At 41.9% G+C, this 21,401-nt stretch overlaps 2 protein-coding genes across 3 annotated transcripts in view; one reads left to right on the top strand and one right to left on the bottom strand.

The window, feature by feature from the left end:
• The window catches only part of HVCN1 (hydrogen voltage gated channel 1), a 61,783-nt gene extending 44,715 nt beyond the window's left edge, over positions 1–17,068 (top strand). Inside the window, exons 5-6 of the mRNA XM_073676315.1 lie at positions 3,216–3,328; positions 16,650–17,068. Coding sequence (XP_073532416.1) covers positions 3,216–3,328; positions 16,650–16,730 — 194 coding nt within the window. The 3' untranslated portion in view covers positions 16,731–17,068. The remainder of the gene's footprint in view (positions 1–3,215; positions 3,329–16,649) is intronic.
• TCTN1 (tectonic family member 1) overlaps positions 16,808–21,401 on the bottom strand; it is a 78,129-nt gene continuing 73,535 nt past the window's right edge. The window contains exons 13-15 of one of the 2 annotated variants that reach the window (XM_073676312.1): positions 18,913–19,035; positions 18,563–18,714; positions 16,808–17,469 (exon numbers count right to left, since the gene is read on the bottom strand). In XM_073676312.1, coding sequence (XP_073532413.1) covers positions 18,571–18,714; positions 18,913–19,035 — 267 coding nt within the window. In that variant the 3' untranslated portion in view covers positions 16,808–17,469; positions 18,563–18,570. The remainder of the gene's footprint in view (positions 17,470–18,562; positions 18,715–18,912; positions 19,036–21,401) is intronic. The other variant, XM_073676313.1, reaches the window with a different exon arrangement.

Here is a 21,401-nt window from a genome sequence, read left to right as displayed (position 1 = left end):
TGGTTAGGCTCTTAGTGGTCAGGACCTTGCTGACCTTGATGGCACAGGTTGCAAATGACCCTTTTTTTTTTTTTTTTTTCGTCTCCGAACTCTTTCAAAAAGTCCCATACTGGGGAATCACTAACTCTTTGATGGAGAAATTCACGACTGTCTGTACTCTGCGGAACAGTTGCCCACCTTCTCCCTTTGCTCACCCCACTGCCTATTCTTCCTGCCTTTTTCGGTGCTGCCGATTCCATCCCTCAGCGCTGCAGGCCTCGCTCTGCATGCCAGCTTCCCAGATTGGGTCAGTGACTTCTTCATCCACCACCATACCCTGGTCCTCCTGACTTGGTGACTTAACAACAACCAACAGCAACTGTCTCATAATCATCATCTTCCTCCTTAGACAAAATTTGCCGTTCCCCCACAGTCATCTATTTTTTTTTTGTGGCCGCGGTATTCTCTAAGTTTTGTGCATCACTAAACCGCATCTCCTCCTGTCCCTCTTGGAACATGTGGGTTGAGAGGCCTCAATCAAGAAATTATGTTGTAAAGAGCCCCTAGGAGTGTCCTAGTGTGGGATCACAAGTCTCCTGGGATTCAATATTGTGGGGGGGGGGGGATCAGGGTGAGGATTAAGTGATCCAGACTGTTAGTTGGTGAGACTGGACTGTGTTGAAGAGTGGGTGGTGCTGCCAAGCATGCTGGAAGCATTATCTGCTGTCCAACAGACCACCTTTGCGCACTGCTCTGGCTTCAGAAGTGGTGTACTGTGCCTCCCAACAAAGGGGGACAGGAACCTATGTGTCATGGATGGGCGTGTTTGTTGTGCTCCAGCAACAGGCGTAGTCGCACCTGCCCCATTTCCTCGGCATCTACGTGCACCATCAGCACTGCAACTTCCCCTTTTCTTATGTTCTTATGCATTTTCTGATTGGTAGGTCTCTTGAAACTAAGTTTATTTTTAATGAAAAAAAACAGCTGTCACCTGCAGCAGTCAGTATATTTTTGGAGTTTAATACCACTGTAATGTAACACACAGCATGTAAGTGTATGAATGACAAATTCAATCCAGAAAAAAATTTCAACGCTTTTTTTTGTAGTGTTCTATACCACCGAAAAGTACCACAGAGCACTTAATATTCTATGGATGACCATATAGTCAATTGTTTCACCACCCCCCCTCCCAAAAAAAAGTGGTCGCGTGCAGCAGTTACCGTGTTTTTCGGACTATAAGACGCACCTGTTTTTTTGAGGAGCAAAATTTGAAAAAAAAAAGTTTAAGCAAAAACTGTGGTCATGATGCCCTGTTAAGGGGGAAGGAGGGAGTCTGCTGCTGACACTGTTATAGGGGGTAATTTCCCCCAATTCTGTTAATATCCCCCATCCTGGTATATATGGCCCCCTCCTTCCTGTTATACGTGGCCCTCATCCCCATCCTGATATGCTTGGCACCACCTGGTCCCCGTCACGCTGCATAGAAAAAAAATAAACTTTCATACTCTCCTTCTGTCTCCTCCAGCACGGTGTCCAGCTCTGTGTCAGAATAGTCACTGCTCTCCACGCCGGGACTGAGTGCGTGGGGAGCAGTGACCATTCATTCTCCCTAAAAGAACGCACGCTATAGCCGCAGCGCAATTCCTGATGCTCTCGGTGGTGAACGTGCCCGCTATTAAAGGCCATGAATATTCACCACACCCATGGGAGAGAGGAGGTGAGTATGAAAGTCTTAATTTTTTTTTTTTTTTTCTGTGCAGCGTGATTGAGATCAGGAGGTGCCAAGCATACCTGGATGAGGGGGGGCATACATACCAGGAGCCGCGCTGCGGGCACAGTGTGCCGGTTATTAAGGAAAATTAATATTCACTGCTTCAGTGAATATTAATTTTCTTTAGTAGCGGCCACAGTGTAGGCTGCAGCGGACTGCTGCTGCCTCCTGTGTACCGCTACTCCGCCACTGTCATTGTCGCTTCCCCCAACATCCCCCACCACCACCCACAGTATTTATGTATGTCTGACTATAAGACGCTCCCCCCACTTTCCTCCAAAATTTTGGAGGAAAAAAGTGCGTCTTATAGTCCTAAAATTACGGTATATATTTAGCAACGGACTGCTAAAGCCTGCCTAAAGGCTTTATTCTGTCACTCTCCCTGCTCCTACATCTGTCCCTAGGCCAAATGCAGAATGTATCTGATACAAACAGCAAAGCACAGATTTAGCTCGAAGGACTGTTCGTATGATGGTTCAGAATCTGCATACCAACACTAGAGGACTCTGATTCATTCAACTGTGCAAACATAGCCCTGGACAAGCACTCTCTCCCTCCAATAAGAAGTGTCCCAGAGCTGTGCAATAGCATCAGTGTGCTGTGCGTGGCGGCGCCTGTCCTTTTATAACCCCTGATGAGGTAATGCGGCTAGCCAATCACAGAAATGCCACTACCAAGATGGCTATGGCATTATAGTGACTCGAAGGCAGTCCCTGCATGCTTATTGGCTGGGTAGCAGGCGCCAAATATGTGGAGCGGGGATTTGAGCACCCAGATACTTGTGTGATAGTTGAGTATCACCGAGCACGTACTCTCATCACTATTCACCATCTGTAAAAAAAAATATATTTAGTGGAAATCCGTTAAAATGGGCAGCAAGGGAACTTGCAGGGTGCGACCAGACGAAGTCTGTTTCACGTAACTATATGCTTCACGGGTCCAAGTACAGCATGATGTCGGCACACTAATCTTGAGGTCTCCATCATTAGCGGTGTCATGATAAGTAGTAAACCAGGTCAGTCACATGGTTAAATGCAAGATGACGAATATATTGGGATTAAATGGCAAAAAAAAACAAAAAAAAAACGCAAGCTAAATATATTCGTCATCTTGTTTTTAATCATGTGATTGCCAATGATAACCAGTGAACAAGCTCAGTCTTGGAGAGCTCAAAAGAAGAGTGCCAAGATCATGCCATATTCAGACTTGTGGACACAATGTTATGCAAAACAACCATCTGACAGCCTGCGAGCTCCCTTGCTGACCTATTTTAATGGACTTTTAATAAATATTACATTTTTACAGATGATGAGTGGCAATTATCGTCTACAGTTTTGTCTTTGCTTGAAGTCTATCAAGTGGTCAAGCACCATGATGCCTGGAGGCTGCTCTTGTGTATAAGGCGCGTTTGATCTCCCATTTTTCTGTCTTGTGTCCAAATTTATTTATTTTTTTCTTTTTATAGGTGTCATTTTGTCTGTGAAGAGCAGAGCAGAAGAAAAGATTAACAAGTTAAAAGAAAAACAGGAGACCCTACTTGCCAGAGTGTCACAACTGGAGCAGCAGTGCACCCAGCAGGTACTATTCATCTTCAAAATATCTCCAAAAGATTTTTTTTTTCAAATTGGCAGCACTGGAACAACAGGTCGAGTCCTACAAAGATGCCGTATTGAGGGAAGCCCGTCCCTGATTCATGCTCCTCGTGGTTGGGGCAGCATAAATCACCCGACAAGTTCCCTTTTGCCCCTGTGGTAAATTTGTCAGGCGGAAAGGCCGTCTCTAACCAAAAGGCAAAAGTGATGAAAATCAGACTATGCAGAGTGCCGTGCTAGTATACACATACTCATAGTCAGGAATAAAATCCATGGCATTTCTGTAACCGAACCATAGACCATCCGCGGTGGGTTTTTGTATTGTAGTCCGCACTGAAATTCCACAACAAAGTACAACAAGCAGATTGTGGCACACATCAAATTTGCTTTTATACTACAGTGTCAGCTTCAGAAAGGCTGCTACACCATATATTTTTGTCTTATAGTTGAATAATGTGATATTTTTATTGTATATCATACCTAGTATTGGAGTCTGAACCCTCTGTGAATCTGGTTACAATTTTTTTTGTTCATAAAACGAAGGCAATGTGTGAGTCTACCCTATAGTAAAGCTTTATACCACATTCTAAGTAAACTATATGCAGCAGTCCGCCATATGACCTTTGATTGGGCAGTGCATTATTGAAGACCTCAATATTCTACAACCATCATTTAGTAAAGCAGGTCAAACTTTTTCCCCCACACACAAAATACATGTTTGTATACGATTTCTGTATAATGCTTGGACAATAGAGATTATAAAATCTTGCAACGAAAAAAGGTGACTCTTTAGAACCTTCTCAACATTTGATGTACATTTAAGTCATAATGGGAAATATCTTCCTGACATATTGTTAGAGCAGCACCCCCCTGCATGATTTCTCTGCCTCTTCTCCGCAGGGGCACCGGCGTGCTCCCTCACCTGTTCATGCTGCTCCGGTCCCACAGGGACTACTTCCTCCCAGGGCCTGCTCACAGGTCTCCTGGGAGTGTTGGGGTGCGCCCGCCTCTTTATGCGGCAGTGGGCTTCTGAAAATGTCTTTAGTCAATGACTGAGAGACATCAAGTATTTAAGGCACACTCCTCTACAAGGAGGTGCCTTAGCAACTTTAGCCTCTACTTTGTTACAAGTGTGCTTAGTTGTAAGGTCCCTGTATCCATGCTCCCTGATCCTGCTTCAGTACGTCCTTTCTCCTTAGTCTATCCTTCCTGTCTGAGCATGTTCCTGATTATGTCCTGCGTATTTCAAGTCCCGATCGACCTTGTCCACACTCACAACACCCCTCACCCGTCCAGTCTGAACCTGCTCCTGTGATCCTGCACCTGTCCATCCTGTGTTCCTGATATTTGCTCGCTGTTCCTGTGTTCCAGTACCGTTCTGTTAACCAGACGTGCAGTATCAGTCCTGCAGCAATCCATTTCCTGGACATCCCTGCTTCCCTACACCACTTTGGAGGGTCAGCTGCTACGGCTTTGGGGTTTGTTCTGGAGTGGTACCTGGCGTCCACCTGGGTTCAAGTCTAACCACACAATCAGGGGCGCTTGTTTACACCCCCTCCAGTCTCTCTCAAGACCGTGGCACAGTGGTTCCACAACCACGTACGTGACACACATGATGTCCAAATGCGTCATGTGATCATACAGGCATTGTCAACTCATGATTATGGCTGAGCTTCTGCAGCAACAGCCAGGGCCACCGCTGATGCTGTCCTTTTCTGTTTAACCCTCTAAATGCCACAGTTAATAGCGGCTGCAGCATTTAGAAGGTTGTGAGAGGGAAGGGGCTCCCTATATTGTCCCATTGCCCCCATCCCCGCGATGGTGAGGTGCTGACGCTTGTCATGGCTACTGAAGGTCATACAATGACGTCCAAGTTTGCCAGGTACTGTGGCCTATTAAGCCCTGCCATAAGTGGGGTCTAACAGGCATCTAGTATTGCAGTGCAAAAAAACAGCTGTCAAACTGCAAAAAAAAAAAAAAAAAAAAAAATCCAGCAAAATTTGTGCACACAAATGACCCTCCCTTTTTATGCCTCGCTATATGCTAAAACGGCACTTTGCACCCATGTTTGGCGTTACTGTAGCATGTAGAGCCCACTTAACAATTTATTTGGTACGTGTCTCAATAAGCACAAGCTTGACACAATCTACTGTGCACCAAACTGACGTATTTGCAATTTTATAGGGTGAGAGAAAACGACCATCCCAATCCTCGTTAAAACAGCAATATGGTATACAAATTTGTATATAAAGTTTGATTACAAACAATGGAGTTTTATAGGAAATAGATCATTAGAAATATCATACATTACTTATGGTTCAACTCCAATATTAACCCCTTAAGCCCCGCGGGTGGTTTGCACGTTAATGACCGGGCCAATTTTTACAATTCTGACCACTGTCATTTTATGAGGTAATTACTCTGGAACGCTTCAACGGATCCCCCTGATTCTGAGATTGTATTTTCGTGACATATTGTACTTCATGATTGTGGAAAAATTTCTTCGATATCACTTGCGTTTATTTGTGAAAAAAACGGAAATTTGGCGAAAATTTTGAAAATTTTGCGATTTTCAAAATTTGAATTTTTAAGCCCTGAAATCAGAGCGATATGTCACACAAAAGAGTTAATAAATAACATTTCCCACATGTCTACTTTACATCAGCACAATTTTGGAACCAAAATTTTTTTTTGTTAGGGAGCTATAAGGGTTAAAAGTTGACCAGCGATTTCTCATTTTTCCAACAAAATTTATAAAACCATTTTTTTAGGGACCACATCACATTTGAAGTCACTTGGAGAGGTCTTTATGACAGAAAATACCCAAAAGTGACACCATTCTAAAAACTGCACCCCTCAAGGTGCTCAAAACCACATTCAAGAACTTTATTAACCCTTCAGGTGCTTCACAGGAATTTTTTGAATGTGGAAGAAAAAAATGAACATTTAACTTTTTTCACAAAAATGTTACTTTAGACCCATTTTTTTTTATTTTCACAGGGGTAACAAGAAAAAATGGACCCCAAAATTTGTTGTGCAATTTCCCCTGGGCGCGCAGATACCCAATATTTGGGGAAGAAACACTGTTTGGGCGTACGGCAGGGCTCGGAAGGGAAGGAGCGCCATTTGACTTTTTGATTGTAAAATTTGCTTGAATAATTAGCGGACGCCATGTTCTGTTTGGAGAGCCCCTGTGTGCCCAAACTTTGGAGCTCCCCCACATGTGACCCCATTTTGGAAACTAGACCCCCCAAGGCACCTTTCTAGATGCATAGTGAGCACTTGGAACCCCCAGGTGCTTCACAAATTGATTCGTAAAAATGAAAAAGTGAAAAAAAAACACTTTTTTATTTTTACGAATCAATTTGTGAAGCACTTAGGGGTTCCAAGTGCTCACTATGCATCTAGATAGGTGCCTTGGGGGGTCTAGTTTCCAAAATGGGGTCACTTGTGGGGGAGCTCCAATGTTTGGGCACACAGGGACTCTCTAAATGCAACATGGTATCCGCTAACAAATTGAATGGAAAATCGGCTCAAATTGTTAGCGGACACCACATTGCGTTTGGAGAGCCCCTCTGTGCCCAAACTTTGGAGCTCCCCCACAAGTGACCCCATTTTGGAAACTAGACCCCCCAAGGCACCTTTCTAGATGCATAGTGAGCACTTGGAACCCCCAGGTGCTTCACAAATTGATTCGTAAAAATGAAAAAGTGAAAAAAAAACACTTTTTTATTTTTACGAATCAATTTGTGAAGCACCTGGGGGTTCCAAGTGCTCACTATGCATCTAGAAAGGTGCCTTGGGGGGTCTAATTTCCAAAATGGGGTCACTTGTGGGGGAGCTCCAAAGTTTGGGCACAGAGGGGCTCTCCAAACGCAATGTGGTGTCCGCTAACAATTTGAGCCGATTTTCCATTCAATTTGTTAGCGGATACCATGTTGCATTTAGAGAGTCCCTGTGTGCCCAAACATTGGAGCTCCCACACAAGTGACCCCATTTTGGAAACTAGACCCCCCAAGGCACCTTTCTAGATGCATAGTGAGCACTTGGAACCCCCAGGTGCTTCACAAATTGATTCGTAATAATGAAAAAGTGAAAAAAAAAACACTTTTTCATTTTTATGAATCAATTTGTGAAGCACCTGGGGTTCCAAGTGCTCACTATGCATCTAGATAGGTGCCTTGGGGGGTCTAGTTTCCAAAATGGGGTCACTTGTGGGGGAGCTCCAAAGTTTGGGCACAGAGGGGCTCTCCAAACGCAACATGATATCCGCTAACAATTTGAGCCGACAATTTGTTAGCGGATATCATGTTGCATTTGGAGAGTCCCTGTGTGCCCAAACATTGGAGCTCCCCCACAAGTGACCCCATTTTGGAAACTAGACCCCCCAAGGCACCTATCTAGATGCATAGTGAGCACTTGGAACCCCAGGTGCTTCACAAATTGATTCGTAATAATGAAAAAGTGTTTTTTTTTTCACTTTTTCATTATTACGAATCAATTTGTGAAGCCCCTGGGGGTTCCAAGTGCTGACTATGCATCTAGAAAGGTGCCATGGGGGGTCTAGTTTCCAAAATGGGGTCACTTGTGGGGGAGCTCCAAAGTTTGGGCACAGAGGAGCTCTCCAAACGCAATGTGGTGTCCGCTAACAATTTGAGCCGATTTTCCATTCAATTTGTTAGCGGATACCATGTTGCATTTAGGGAGTCCCTGTGTGCCCAAACATTGGAGCTCCCCCACAAGTGACCCCATTTTGGAAACTAGACCCCCCAAGGCACCTTTCTAGATGCATAGTGAGCACTTGGAACACCAGGTGCTTCACAAATTGATTCATAAAATTAAAATTTTTTTTTTTTTTTTCACTTTTTCATTTTTACGAATCAATTTGTGAAGCACCTGGGGGTTCCAAGTGCTTACTATGAATCTAGATAGGTGCCTTGGGGGGTCTAGTTTCCAAAATGGGGTCACTTGTGGGGGAGCTCCAATGTTTGGGCACACAGGGGCTCTCCAAACGCAACATGGCGTCCGCTAACAATTTGAGCCGATTTTCCATTCAATTTGTTAGCGGACACCATATCGCGTTTGGAGAGTCCGTGATGTGCCTAAACAGTGGAGCTCCCCCACAAGTGTCCCCATTTTGGAAACTATACCCCTCAAGGATTTTATTAAGGTGTATAGTGAACATTTTGAACCCAGAGGTACGGCACAGAATTTGTTTACATTAGGTCATCATATTGAATAAGTTGTCATTATTCTTGAGCGCAAGTGCTCGCTACTTGAGTTTGCATCGGGTACTCAGGTATGCACCCTGTACAGCGTGTGCTTGAGTGACCTGCTCGAGTCCCTGCTCCGCATGTTTCACGGTTATTAGACACCCAAAAAAAAACATGCGGGGATCGCTTGTGCATGGCAGGCAATCCCCGTAAAGTTTTTTTGGCCGCGAAGCATATGGGGCAGAGACTCGAGCATGTCACTCAAATACCCACGATACTCAATGCATACCAGAGCACCCGATGCAAACTCAAGTAGCGAGCACTTGCTCTCAACACTAGTCACCATATCGTCATCTTTTTTTCTTACTTTTGAAAAAAATCCCAACCCCAGCCCTAGCCCTAGCACAACCCTAGCCCCAGCACAACCCTAGCCCCAGCACAACCCTAGCCCCAAACCCAGCCCTAACCCTAGCCTAATCCTAACCCAAGAGTTTATTTTTGACGCCGTTCCTTGTGCGGTATAAGTGATTAGACGACTTTATTCTTCGGGTTGGTGTGATTACAGCAATGCCAGAATCATATGGGGTTTTTATGACTGACAGCTGTCACACACTAAAAGACGCATTTTTTGTAAAATCTAGTTTTTGCATCGCCATATTTTGAGAGCTATAATTTTTCCAGATTTTGGCAGACAGTCATGTGATGGCTCGTTTTTTGCGGGATGACTTGACGTTGTTATTGGTGCCATTTTCAGGCACGTGACATTTTTTGATCGCTTTCTATTCCGATTTTTGGGAGGCAGAATAAACAAAAACCAACAATTCAGGAATTGTTTTTTTTTTTTTTTATTCTGTTCCGCGTGTGGTAAAATTGATGAGGTAGCTTTATTCTTCGGGTCAGTACGTTTACAGTGGTACCACATTTGTATCATTTTTCTATGTTTTGGCGCTTATACACAATAAAAGCTATTTTATAGAAAAAAATATTTTTTAGCATTGCTTTATTCTGAGAGCTATAACTTTTTTATTTTTCAGCTGATGGAGCTGTATGGTGGCTTGTTTTTTGCGGGACGAGATGACGTTTTCAGCGGTATCATTTTTATTTATATGCATCTTTTTGATCGCGTGTTATTCCACTTTTTGTTTGGCGGTATGGTGATAAAGCATTGTTTTTTGCTTCATTTTTTTTTTTTTTTTTTACCGTGTTCACTGAAGGGGTTAACTAGTGGGACAGTTTTATAGGTCAGGTTGTTCCGGACGCGGCGATACCAAATATGTGTACTTTTATTGTTTTTTTTTCATTTTTTTTATAATAATATTTATTGATGGGTACATTATATTTTTATTTTTGGTGTATTATTTTTTTAATTTTTTTATAATATTTTTGCACATTTTTTTTTTTTTCCACTTTCAGACAGTTTGTACACTTTATTACTTTGTCCCACTCTGGGACTTTCACTTTTTTTTTTCTGATCGCCTGCATGGCACAGGAATGGAGCACCATCCCTATGCCATGAAGGCTGTCAGAAGTGCACAGTGTGAAGATTGCTTGGAGATGCACTGCGCATGTCCAAGCAATCTTCCTGCTCTCTGGTGACCCGGATGTTGTCATGACAACATCGGGTCGTCATGGCAACACCCAGGAAGCCGCTGCAGACTGCGCTGGAAGCCGGAAGAGGAGGTGAGTATCGCCGATCACCTCCCCTTGCCCCCGCAATGCCGCGATCGATTTCGATCGACTTCGATCGCAGCATAGCGGTGGTTAATGTGCTGGGAGCGGTGCAGGACCGCTCCCTGCACATAGTACCGGGTGTCAGCTGTGACAATCAGCTGACACCCGGCGGCGATCGCGCCCGCACAGCCTGTGTGCGCGCGCGATCGCGATGACGTACTAATACGGGTCTGGGTCTTAAGTCCCAGGGCACAGACGCGTATTAGTACGTCAGATGTTATTAAGGGGTTAAAGGGAAAAAGAAATATTAAAATTAGGATAATTTCGGACTCTGAAAAAAACTTGGAATCGAGGAGGTGGGAATAAAGGAAGGAAACAGAATGGAAGATTAAGGAAAGAAGAAGAAAAAAAAAATGGAAAACTGAAGGGGAAAAAAAGAAAGTGAATAGTCTTCTGAGATATTTCACACTGAAAAAATAGTAGTATGAAAGTTACTATTAGTAACCAGAATAATAGCTCAGATTTATATATTCATTTGAACATACTGGCACATTTTAGTGTAACTCTTGTATAACTGTCTCCGCATAGGAAGAGAAGTGTGAGTTCTCCTTTTTTTTCTAAGCCTTGATGTGTTGCCAGATAATTTCCAGCTTCATATATGGGGTATTGCTGCTTTCAGGAAAAATTGTGTAATAATAAATTATGTGGTTTGATTTCTCCCTTTTTAACCCTTAAAAAAAAATTAATGTCTTGTACTAAAATATTTTAGCCCCATAGTTTTTATTTATATATATATATATATATATTACAGTACAGACCAAAAGTTTGGACACACCTTCTCATTTAAAGATTTTTCTGTATTTTCATGTCTATGAAAATTGTACATTCACACTGAAGGCATCAAAACTATGAATTAACACATGTGGAATTATATACTTAACAAAAAAGTGTGAAACAACTGAAAATATGTCTTATATTCTAGGTTCTTCAAAGTAGCCACCTTTTGCTTTGATGACTGCTTTGCACACTCTTGGCATTCTCTTGATGAGTTTCGAGAGGTAGTCACCAGAAATGGTCTTCCAACAATCTTGAAGGAGTTCCCAGAGATGCTTAGCACTTGTTGGCCCTTTTGCCTTCACTCTGCGGTCCAGCTCACCCCAAACCATCTTGATTGGGTTCAGGTCTGGTGACTGTGGAGGCCAGGTCATCTGGCGTAGCACTCCATCATTCTCCTTCTTGGTCAAATAGCCCTTACACAGCCTGGAGGTGTGTTTGGGGTCATTGTCCTGTTGAAAAATAAATGATGGTCCAACTAAACGCAAACCGGATGGAATAGCATGCTGCTGCAAGATGCTGTGGTAGCCATGCTGGTTCAGTATGCCTTCAATTTTGAATAAATCCCTAACAGGGTCACCAGCAAAGCACCCCCACACCATCACACCTCCTCCTCCATGCTTCACGGTGGGAACCAGGCATGTAGAGTCCATCCGTTCACCTTTTCTGCATCGCACAAAGACACGGTGGTTGAAACCAAAGATCTCAAATTTGGACTCCTCAGACCAAAGCACAGATTTCCACTGGTCTAATGTCCATTCCTTGTGTTCTTTAGCCCAAACTTGTCTCTTCTGCTTGTTGCCTGTCCTTAGCAGTGGTTTCCTAGCAGCTATTTTACCATGAAGGCCTGCTGCACAAAGTCTCCTCTTAACAGTTGTTGTAGAGATGTGTCTGCTGCTAGAACTCTGTGTGGCATTGACCTGGTCTCTAATCTGAGCTGCTGTTAACCTGCGATTTCTGAGGCTGGTGACTCGGATAAACTTATCCTCAGAAGCAGAGGTGACTCTTGGTCTTCCTTTCCTGGGGCAGTCCTCATATGAGCTAGTTTCTTTGTAGCGCTTGATGGTTTTCGCAACTACACTTGGGCAAACTTTGAAAGTGTTCCCAATTTTTCAGACTGACTGACCTTCATTTCTTAAAGTAATGATGTCCACTCGTTTTCCTTTACTTAGCTATTTTTTTCTTGCCATAATACAAATTCTAACAGTCTATTTAGTAGGACCAACAGCTGTGTATCCACCAGACTTCTGCACAACACAACTGATGGTCCCAACCCCATTTATAAGGCAAGAAATCCCACTTCTTAAACCTGACAGGGCACACCTGTGAATTGAAAACCATTTCCAGTGACTACCTTTTGAAGCTCATCAAGAGAATGCCAAGAGTGTGCAAAGCAGTCATCAAAGCAAAAGGTGGCTACTTTGAAGAACCTAGAATATAAGACATATGTTCAGTTGTTTCACACTTTTTTGTTAAGTATATAATTCCACATGTGTTAATTCATAGTTTTGATGCCTTCAGTGTGAATGTACAATTTTCAAAGTCATGAAAATACAGAAAAATCTTTAAATGAGGTGTGTCCAAACTTTTGGTCTGTACTGTATATATAGTACAAGGCCAAGATTTCACTTCTTACATTACATGAGTGATATCTATTGTAAATTCTACAATACCTCAGAAACCTTTTGGTCTGTACTGTACATGCATGCATACATACATACATCTTCACATCCTGATGGCCAAAAATTCTGAGACACAGCTGTGGTATCAACAGGCTCACTACACTGCTAGATGAATTCATGGATGGCTGTAGTATGTAAAATGGGGTCATTTTGCAAACTTCGGACACCTCACAGGCTTTGCTAATGTGACATGACTCCCATCTACCATTCCATCAAAATTTGCTCTCCAAAATGATGATCCATCCTTTCTGTTCTTAAACAGTAGTTTATGAACACACAGTGGATATTTAGGAGAAATTGCCTTACAAACTGTTTGTGCTTTTTATTCTGTTGCCCTGTGTACAAATGAAAATTTGGGGCATAAGCAACTTTTTTTTTTTTTTTTAAAAAGTCCTTTTTCACAGCCCAACAATATAAAATTCTGTGAATCATCTGTGTTTAAAATGCTCACTACACCCCTCAATGAATGCATGTAGGAATGCAGTGGTTTAAAAAATGGTAGAAAAAAAAGTAAGTAAAGTCCGCTCACCATTGGGGTGTGGTGCAGTCGCAGCCTCGCTCGGATCCAGCCAGAGCAGCCTGGTTCATGAATCAGAAAATAGGAGGAATGACCCAGCGTATCAGGCTATAAACTGGAATAAAACATGGCTTTTATTGAGCCATTAAAAAATGCTGCTACCACCATAATAAGTCTTAGTGCACACAAGGATCACAGCTGTCTCGACCTTTACGCATTTCGATGTGCAGTCTTAATCATGGTCTGTCTGAACTGTGGACTAGTGAGCATATAAAGGTAAGTTGGTAAGTAAAGGTAAGGTATTATTAAAGATAATAGTTATCATGTGCTCACTAGTCTCTGAGGTCAGTATGATTAGCATAGACAAAAGTGAAATAAAAATGATCGTGGCACACATTATCATCATCCTCTAAAGTTAATAACATTGACGTGTAGAAAGTCGAGACAGCTGTGATCCTTGTGTGCACTAAGACTTATGGTGGTAGCAGCATTTTTTTAATGGCTCAATAAAAGCTATGTTTTATTCCAGTTTATAGCCTATACGTTGGATCATTCCTCCTATTTTCTGTTTCAAAAATAGTGTTATTCTTTGAGAATCTCTGCTGTTTTGGCACCTTTGGGGTTTTCCTAATGTAACATGGCAGTTACAATCGTAGCACAAAACTGTGCTCCAAAAGTCATATAGCACTCCTTCCCTATTGAGTATTGCCATGTATCCAAAAGTTTCTGCCCACTTATGGAGTATATGCATACTCTGGAGACACTTCACAGCAAACTGTGGGGTCCGTTTTCTTTTGCTTACCTCAAACACTTTCATTTTCACAAGGGGCTGGTAAGTAACACACATAGTCATGGCTGAAAGTGTTGGCACCCTTGAAATTTGTTCCAGAAAATGAAGTATTCCTCCCAGAAAATGATTGCAATTACACGTTCTGTTATACACATGTTCATTTCATTTGTGTGTATTGCAACAACACGAAAAAAAAAAACACAGGAAAAAGGCAAATTGGACATAATTTCACACAAGCATCACATGCTTGAAACAAACTCTCCTGTGGCAAGTAACAGGTGTGGGCAGTATGAAAACCAGATAAAAGGAAAAGTTTACTCAATCTTTGCATTTGTGTCTGTGTGCGCCACACTAAGCATGGAGAAGAGAACTTGTAACCTTGAGATTGTTGGTATAGTTCAACAATTTTAGTTCAAGTCCATCTCCAGAGATATTGATGTTCCTTTATCCATGGTGCACAACATAATCAAGAAGTTTACAACCCATGCCACTGTAGCTAATCTCCCTGGACAGCAGAGAAAAATTGATGAAAGGTTGCAGTGCAGGATAGTCCAGATGGTGAATAAGTGGCCTCAATCAAGTGCCAAAGAAATTCAAGTTGTCCTGCAGACTCGGGGTGCATTTATGCGTTTATGCAGCGTTTTTCACCAATTGACTTTAATTGAGTCAGTCAAATCCGCAGCAAAAAACGCAGGTATAAATATATTTGCATATCTGCTGCCGATGTTTGCTGCGTATTTGACTCCATTCAAGTCAATGAATCAAAAACACAGCAAAAATGCACAAAGAATTGCCTGCGGGAGACTACTCCTCCCATCATCCGACGGCCGCTCCCGCTGATAACAGCAGGATCAGGCGTTGCTGAGGGGAGAAGTAGTCTCCTCAGCCAGCGTCTGTGCACTGTGTAGAAGAAGAAGAAGAGAAAAAAAAAAAAAAAAAAGTATAAAATACAAAACACCTTTTTACATTCACCAGAGTGTCCCACAGTGATACAATCAGCCGGCGCTACACTGACTGGAGCGCGATCGCTCCCGACAGTGTATAGCGCTGAGTAGAGCTCAAACAGCCGAAGATCCGCTGAGAGCTCCGGTGCCCTCACTTACAGCATCGGTGCTGCATGAGAATTTTCCAATGCAACACTGATGCAGTAAGTGAGGGCACCGAAGCTTTCAGCTGATCTTCAGCTGTTTGAACTCCAGTAACCTCAGTACCAGCAACTCTGTGCTATACACTGTCGGGAACAATTACACTCCTGTCAGTGTATAGAGTGCTGTCTTCTACAACAGTTACACCAGTGATTGCTGATGTGGCTGTTGTAAAAGTGACCCGGATCGTCGTGGGACACTGTGGATTACATCATAACGGCGGACAGGTGAGGGATATTGTTGTTTTTTTATTTTTGGTTTCTTACAGGAGATGAGGGCTCTGGGGATTGGGCGTTAAGTGAGTATACAGTGTTTTTTTTTATTTCTAAATAAATGGTTAAAACCGTGTGGAATTTTATTGCAATAAAAGACTTTATTCTGGCCTTGTCTTTATTTCGAAAACCTTACTACGGGGTTAGTAATGGGGGAGTCTAGAAGACTCCCTCCATTACTAACCTGGGCTTAATGTCAGCCGCCAATACAAGGCTGACATGAACCCCCAACCCTATTACCCCACTTGCCACTGCACCAGGTCAAGTGGGAAGAGTGGAGGCTAAGCGCCAGATTTGGTGCATCTTATGGATGCGCCAGTTCTGGGACCTCTAAGGGCTGATGATATTAGCCTCGGAGGGGGCCAGCATCCAAGGCCCCTTCCCTGGCTATTGATATGATAAAACCAGTGATGGCGTTTAAAAGTACAACTTGTCCTGCAAAAAATAAGCCCTCACATGGCCATATTGAATGAAAAATAAAAAAGCTATGGCTCTGGGGAAAAAGGGGAGCAAAAAATGAAAATGCAAAAATGGAAAATGCTCCGGTCATGAAGGGGTTAAAGTCCTGCTTATCGTGTTGCTCGCATCTTCCTTATGCAGGTCTAATACAGCTCCCCTCTGCTGTTAGCGTAAAGCTGTGCGCGATTTGACAGGTTGAGGCTCAGGAGTGGAATTGTCATGTCCGCGCTCAGGTATATGGCAGTTTCTGCAGTGCAGTTTTCTGTAGCACCTGCAATCAGATATTTATGCAACTACCTACATGTATAATTGCTTATAGTGTTTATAGGTTTTACTTTGACACTATAAGCAATTATTCATGTAGCCAGTCACCTAAACAGCTGATTGAAAAGACATCAAAAATTGCTACAGAGCCACCAAACACTGAGGGGGACAGTTTGTGTGTCAGCCAGAGCCAGAGAGAAAACTCTCACAGCTGAGAAGAGAGCAGGCTCCGCGCCATTCCACTACAGAGATTCTGAAGTGCCGCCTCTTCAGCTTTCAATCAAGTAGTGAAATACAATGGAAGAGTGGCTTTAAGTAGGTAAGCTGATTTTGCAAAAAATTAAATCAGTGTCCAGATCTGGGGGTTTGGTAATAGAACTGGGGTTGTATTTTCTGCATGTTTGCTTTGTCTGATCATGCCTGAAAGTTTAATCTAAATTTAAGTTCTTGCACTTCACAGGAGCAAGAGATTTCAAGACTTCAGACATTATTACAGCAAAATAACATATTTCCTGAAGCTTTCAACACAAACATTGCTTGAAGATATCAGATGGATATTGGAAATTGTATTTTAGCTGTTTATATAAATGTTGAGTAATGAGCCAATGCAAAAAAAACTGTTTGATTTATCAAAATATTTAATCTTACGGTATAAAACATGTACATTTTTAATTAATGTGATTTTTGTACACACTCCAAACAAAGTACTAAAAATGTATGTATAAAATGTTTTATTGGACCAAAATAAAGTTTGATGGACCAGCCACCAGATGCAAGGATTGCTTCAAGTATTTTTCTTGCTTTCTTCTATCTGCTACAGTCTTGTACTTCCCAGTCAGATTTTATGCTGATGATGACTATAAAGTGCCTCTTGATGAGACCAAGTGGAGGTGTTGTGTATAGGGGCCATTCAGATATCTGTGCTTTTAGCAGCCGATAACTTAAAAGCATCAATCTACAACCACTACCGTTACTAGGTAAAATGCGCAGGAGTAAGATGGACAGCCGGAGATGTACCTCTAAACTAGGCACACTTGCCAGAAAGTCAGATCTAGACCTAGTATGGGCTGGCATAGATTTACACTTAAATTTAGTGTAGTTTGACAAAGTGTCATAAAATGGTGTCCAAGCACCTTCTCCTAAACACCACCCTCGAAACTTGGCCACAGACTAGACATTGTCCATATGCTAGCTGCTTATGTATTCGTGATGGGTGTTTTGGTTTCTTTGCTTTATCTTCCATATTCATTTCTCCTTTATTGCTGAGACAGCAGATCAGTCTAAAAAAGATTAACTTCAATAAGTGAATTAGAGAAGAGCACAAAAAACTGCCATACAATAAGTTTTCTAATTTAAGTAGGATTTCTACAAGACTGTTTTAGAAATGTACATAAAATCCTACAAATAGTGGTGGCACGTGTAACCCTGTTAATGAAAAATATAAAGGTGGAGTGTTCTTATAGATTATCTTTTTTGTAATATAAAAAAAAGTGGAAAGCTTTTTACTTCAGAAATGTTAAAGGGAAACTGTCATGTCACCCATGCCCCCAACCCAGCAACATTCATATATGTATTACTAAAATCCCTGCCTAATCAGCCCTTCATAATGTTAGTCACTTAAATCCATGCTTAAAAAAAAGTATTTATAAGCTCCGTTTTTCTTATGCTAATTAGCCCTTTGGGGAAACTAACGCCCCATCAACTAGTCAGACTAGTCATCCCTCTGCATGTTATCATGCCCCTTTTGGACATGATAACATGATTTGCAAGAGCCGACTTCATCGCCAGCTTCCTGCAAATCTTGCTCATGCATGTGGCACTATTCTTCCGCATCATTGCGCCTCTGAAGCCAGGTATATGCTTCCGGGCTTCAAAGGCGCACTGCGCATGACCGAAAGTGCAGGAGATGGGACGTGAGCAGTCTTCTGCCCTTCTGGTCATATACAATGCGCCTCTGAAGCAGGGAAGCATACACCTGGCTTCAGAAGCGCAATGACATGCCTTTAGAAAGCTGCGCGCCAGCTCTTGCAAATCGTTATGATGCCCTCGTGATAACATGCAGAGAGACACAACTAGTCTAGGGAAACAAACACCCCTTTGACTAGTCAAAGGGCTAATTAGCATAATAAAAATTGAGCTTATCAATACTTTTTTGAACACTGATTTAAGTGACTAACATTATAAAAGGACTGGTTAGGCAGGGAATTTAGTAATACATATATGAATACTGCTGGGTTGGAGGGCATCGGGACATGACAGGTTCCCTAAGTTATTAAATACACACACCAAACAGAAGGCCTCAAGCTGCCCAATCATTTACAGAGCTTCATAAATATTTGACTAAGTAAGCCAGATAACCAAGTAATGTTTTACCTGTGCTTTTATAGAAATGGGTGGAAGAAATCAAAGGGCAATTTAGCATCAATGGTAGGTCGTGCTTTGTAGCCAGGACTTGCCGACTGTGACAAATCAAGGAACGTCACTGAGGAAGCAATTTGTACAAATCTTGTACCTTCTAGATTATTCTGTAAACAAAATGCATTGCATGATTAGCTGTTCCTCCATTTTACTGTACCTATGTAGCATAAAATATTTTAGCAGTTATGCTCAGTCTGAGATGTTATATATGTAAAAAAAAAAAAAAAAAAAAAAAGCAGCACAAATTATAGGTTTAGCTAATCTTTATGGAGATTCCTACTATACATACAAATCTAACTACTTACTGGGAAAGAAGCAAAGGCGATGTTCTTCTCCACACTCACAATCTGAGCCTGCGGGTTCTCTAAAGAGCCAAATTTTGTCCATCTAACTTCCAACTTTAAAGAAACTGGGATTGTGCATAAACCCTTGATATCAAGAACAAAATGATAGAAGAAAAAAAATCTTAAAGCAAGCTATTCCACATAACCTTCCAAAAATAAATAATTCTTTGGTACTTGGTTTGATTATGCTATTTAGTAACTAGGTGAAGAGTTCAACTGCATCTCTACTACACTTTTACCTGACACATTAGGATTGTGGACACACTGGTAATTATATAGTTTATATGTAATGGTGATTTTGGTTGAACCTACAACAGGGGTTCCAAATTTCCATTCTGTTTCATTCACACTTGTGTGTCAAAGATTGATCCTAATTGGAGATGGGCAAATTTCTAACTCTCCAGCTTCAACAAATGGAAAAAAAAAAAAAATTGGCTGCAAATCGAAGGCTACGTTCCCACGATCCAGAGCCTGCTGTGGCCCCGACGCTGCGGAGAAGCCCAATATGCTAATGAGCAGCACAATTGTTTTTTTTTGTTTCCACATGTGGACTTCCTTCAGAGGTTAGGTCTATGGGGAAAGCCCACATGCGGACCCGCCGGAGTTTATTGACATGCTGCGGTCTGGAAAGACGCGCCGCATGTCCGTTTCTGTGGGTGAGCCGCAGACACATAGTGGCTGGGGTTTGTAGAAATCCCATGTCCACTATGCTGTAAAATCTGGCCGCTGCATAAGTCCGCAGTGTCAACCCTGCAGCGGCTCCGGATTGTGGGCACACAGCCTAAATGTTACAAAACCTTGATATGTGTAATACACAGTCTATGACACTTTTTTTTTTTTTTTTTTGTAGCTTTTTGCCAAGGTTGTGTTTTAAAGTCCAAATGACATCCAACAGATATCTGGCTAGCAGATAATGGATGGTAACCAACAGCCCATTTAACAATACTGTGGTAAGTCCCTTTAAGCAGCCTCAAATGTTTAACTGTCACTATATAAAAGTTTTTATGTATGACATGCGCTGCTCAGTCCTTCTTGCTGATCAGTGGAGGTTTCAGGACCGAACCAGTCAAAATACTGAAGTCTGCATTTGCTGCATGAGCTTGCACTGCTATGGGTCTGTAGACTGCTCTCTGACAGTGAATGTATGGATCCAAAGACTTACTGTTTGAGCCCCTACACCGCTCTGTTCGTGGAGCTCACGCAGATGCTGCAGACGTCAGAACATTATTTTGACTGGTGGGTTTCTGGGTATTGAGCCTCCCCTTCCTTCACCAATCACTGTGCAGCGTCTGTCATATATATAAAGTCATTTATATAGTGTCAACTACACTTGTACATGGTTAAAAAAAAAAAAAAAGCCTTTTAGGGGGCAGATGCCTGCTTTGCAGGTGTTTCATACAGATGCAGCGCATCCGGAAGAGGTTTTTTTTTTTTTTTTTGCTTCGTGGAGTATAAAGAGCTATTGTTTTTTTGTTCTTTGCTAAATGAGGAAGCGATACAAGCCAAAAAAAAAAAATCATTTTGGAGAGCAGAAACTGGTGTGGTGCTTAGAAACTGACGAAACAATGGCTTCTCAACTAAGCGTGGAAACAAAATCCTTTTTTTGGGATCTGCAACAGGTTAACTAAACTCAAAATTACTAAAAACAACTACAATGACTTTTTCACAAGCTGTCCAAAAATTGTCCCTTTATTAATTGAACAGGTTAGCTATTTTCAAAATGGAAATGCAATGGCCTGTAAAGAAAAAAAAAAAATGCTATTTTAGGAGACATTTCATGTTTGTTAGCCCTGGAGAAGGTCTGCTTACCAGCAGCTGTACAGTATAGCTCTACAGCGCACTGGACAAGCGCAGCGGATGTGTGGCAGAAATAGCACAGTAGAATGAGATCAGGAAAGGAGATTTCTGGCAGTGAAGTAGCAGGTACAGTATAAATGACATGATCGATAAGGAGTAGATGTTTGGCTGGGCATAGCCCATCTGGTTTCAGGCAAGTAAGTACACATGAAAAGAAAGACAGACCAGTACAGCTACCGTGCAAAAAAATTTTTTTTTTTTTTTTTTTTTTTTTTTAGGAAAAATGAAAAAATATTTATTTGAATGCTCTAAAAATGAAAAAACATCGCATTAGGCCTACGTGTTTAGAGCGCTAACACAATCACAGCCCATCTGCACTTGTGGCAGAACAGTGTGGAAGACGACAGACAGACAGTATGGCTGTCAATATCCAAAGAACCCATATCAAAAGGAGCAAATTCAGGGCAAAACTCACTGTCCCAAAAAAGAAGGGTTAAGAAAAACCCCCAAAGTGTATAGACCCATACAAATTGATTTATTGATTAATTTGAATATTTGTTTTAATTATCTAAATAAAATCTGAGGCTGCTGAGCACTGATGCAGGGAAACTCTTCCATATACAAGCAGCAGTTATCAATACAAATCTGAGTAA

The sequence above is a fragment of the Phyllobates terribilis genome, unplaced genomic scaffold (assembly GCF_046119375.1).
Source record: "Phyllobates terribilis strain yellow unplaced genomic scaffold, ASM4611937v1 Scaffold_1__5_contigs__length_1240528914, whole genome shotgun sequence".
Taxonomy (NCBI): domain Eukaryota; kingdom Metazoa; phylum Chordata; class Amphibia; order Anura; family Dendrobatidae; genus Phyllobates; species Phyllobates terribilis.
This window is presented reverse-complemented; position numbering and strand designations above follow the sequence as displayed.